We start from the raw sequence: 2140 nt of genomic DNA on the forward strand, positions 1-2140 counted from the left end.
TGTGGTCAGAGGAACTTAAAAATCCTCAAACTGGTCCAGTCGGAACACGGGAAAAAAGGGTTCTAGGAATGTCATGTTCTAGGAACTTTCTCTGGTTGGAAAGCGGCTATTGCTAACAAGGTGATGTTTAGGAGGTGTAATGTTCCCATGTTCACCATCAACTGAGGCTGATGAGAATGTAATTGGATTTGCAGGTATTTTGTTATAAACCAAAGTATTGGACAAATTAGAAATTCAACCTAATGGTGCTAGATGAAAACTTGTTAAAAGGTTTTAGAGCAAAAATCATTTGGGGATCATGAACGTCTGTTCAAAACTTGATGGCAGTCCATCTAAAAAATGTTCACATATTTCTGTCTGGACTAAAGTGGTGGATTGAACCAGCCGTAATTGCCAGTTTTAGAGCCATACTGCTGTTATAGGTAAAATGTTTTACGATTGTATTACAGGGCATTAGTTTTGTCATTAAGGTCTTTCTACTGAATTTATTCGGTGTACAGTTATGAAAGACCACATATTCGTGTTTAGTATGTGTGTTTATACACACCCAAAAAAAGATTTATTTACTGCAACTTTTAGAGATGACTGCTATTCTTTACGGGCCCCTGGTAGACTAAGAAGTGTATGTATGGTTATTCTACAGGGAAAGGGAGAGAATGGAAAGGCAAAGGGCAGCCAGGAGCCTCCAGTCAGCTCCTCAACTTTCCACAAAAGAGCAGCAGCGGGACACAGAGAAACTTTTTAAAGAACAGAAAATTCAAACCATGGTTCTCATGGGTAATCTCAAGGTTGGTTCCTGTACGGTGGCTGTACTTGCAGGTTGGTACAGCATTGTATCAATGTGAGTTCTCTAACTTGTGGGCATGCATGTTTCACATGTTTTAGTGTCTGCAGAGGCATTTCTCTAAATGGTATTCAGTGGTGTTGGCCAGAAGGCTACGCTTAGGTAAAGCCATGGCCCTCTGTGACTGGAAGCGGCAGCTGAGAGCCTGGCGAGCGTGGCGGGCAGTGGTGTGGGCAGAACAACAGCAGCGAGAGGTGGCGAGAACAGAGGAGAACCTACGAGTTGAAAACAGGCAAGAACCTCAAAGGAATTACATTAAAAGGACCTGATAACCCATCATTGTATAAATCCTGCCATTTACCACAAACTTAAACAATGCAAATTACAACCTTTATTCAAAATGAATTTTTAATGACAGTATTTCTAGAAGACACCCTCCATCATCTCTGCTAATCCAATCAAGCAATAACTGAGGGGTAAAAATACAATCACACCTGTTCCCCCCTCCAGGCAATGTCAGCTGGCTGTGGAGAGTGACCGAAGGCGGTTGCTACGGCGATGTCTGAATGAGTGGCAGCTATGGTGTCGGATGGAGAAGGAACAACAAGAGCTTTTTGCCCAGCAGCAGGAGACCCGGCGCAAGATGGCTGCCTTAATCAATGCTGCATCAACAGGAAAACTCAAGGCCACAGAAACCCCAATTGATCAGCCAATTATGGCCCCACCTGAGGCATCTAACCAACCAGAGACCACGGAAAAGGTGAAAAGTGCACTCATAAATCCTCATATCATTAGCAACAATGCAAAGTGAAAAATGTAATAGCTTCCCACTGAGAACAACCTGGCAAATCACATTTTTAAACACTGAGTCTGACTAAAACATCAGCAGGCAATAAATATGTTTGGGACTTAAATTGAATAAATCTTCTTATTGCCTGGAATGACCTGAACCTTTCTCAGTAAGTCAACCAGAAAAAAAAAAACGTTTCCTGCTGTAATATTCACAACTCTGGTGAGTGAGAGCAAGAAAAGAGTGGTGTTAATATATAGGGGACAGGAATGCATAGAGCAGATGGAAAGAATACTAGAGAGAAATAAGAGGTTTAGGATAGTGGAACAGAGCTCAAGGGACAGGAGATAAAGTTGGAGTTGCTGGAGGAGTCAATAAAGAGGACATACTTGCTCTCAGCTGAGGAAAAAAAAACTAAGCCATGCACACACAATATAAATCTGTTCCCTCGGTTTACCTTTCCTCAATTATAACTTGTCTCTTCCTAATTGTACTACAGCACTTACTTTTAAAAAATAAGTTTGGAGACACTACCTTATTTAATCATTAAATTAATAGATATTTTT

General features: G+C 41.2%; 1 protein-coding gene across 1 annotated transcript in view; it reads left to right on the forward strand.

Moving 5' to 3' along the window:
- The window catches only part of ccdc191 (coiled-coil domain containing 191), a 14589-nt gene that overhangs the window by 4472 nt on the left and 7977 nt on the right, over positions 1-2140 (forward strand). Inside the window, exons 7-9 of the mRNA XM_032504443.1 lie at positions 644-788; positions 886-1076; positions 1295-1544. Of these exons, the coding sequence (XP_032360334.1) occupies positions 644-788; positions 886-1076; positions 1295-1544 (586 nt within the window). The remainder of the gene's footprint in view (positions 1-643; positions 789-885; positions 1077-1294; positions 1545-2140) is intronic.

The sequence above is a fragment of the Etheostoma spectabile genome, chromosome 22 (genome assembly GCF_008692095.1).
Source record: "Etheostoma spectabile isolate EspeVRDwgs_2016 chromosome 22, UIUC_Espe_1.0, whole genome shotgun sequence".
NCBI classification, from domain to species: Eukaryota; Metazoa; Chordata; class Actinopteri; order Perciformes; family Percidae; genus Etheostoma; species Etheostoma spectabile.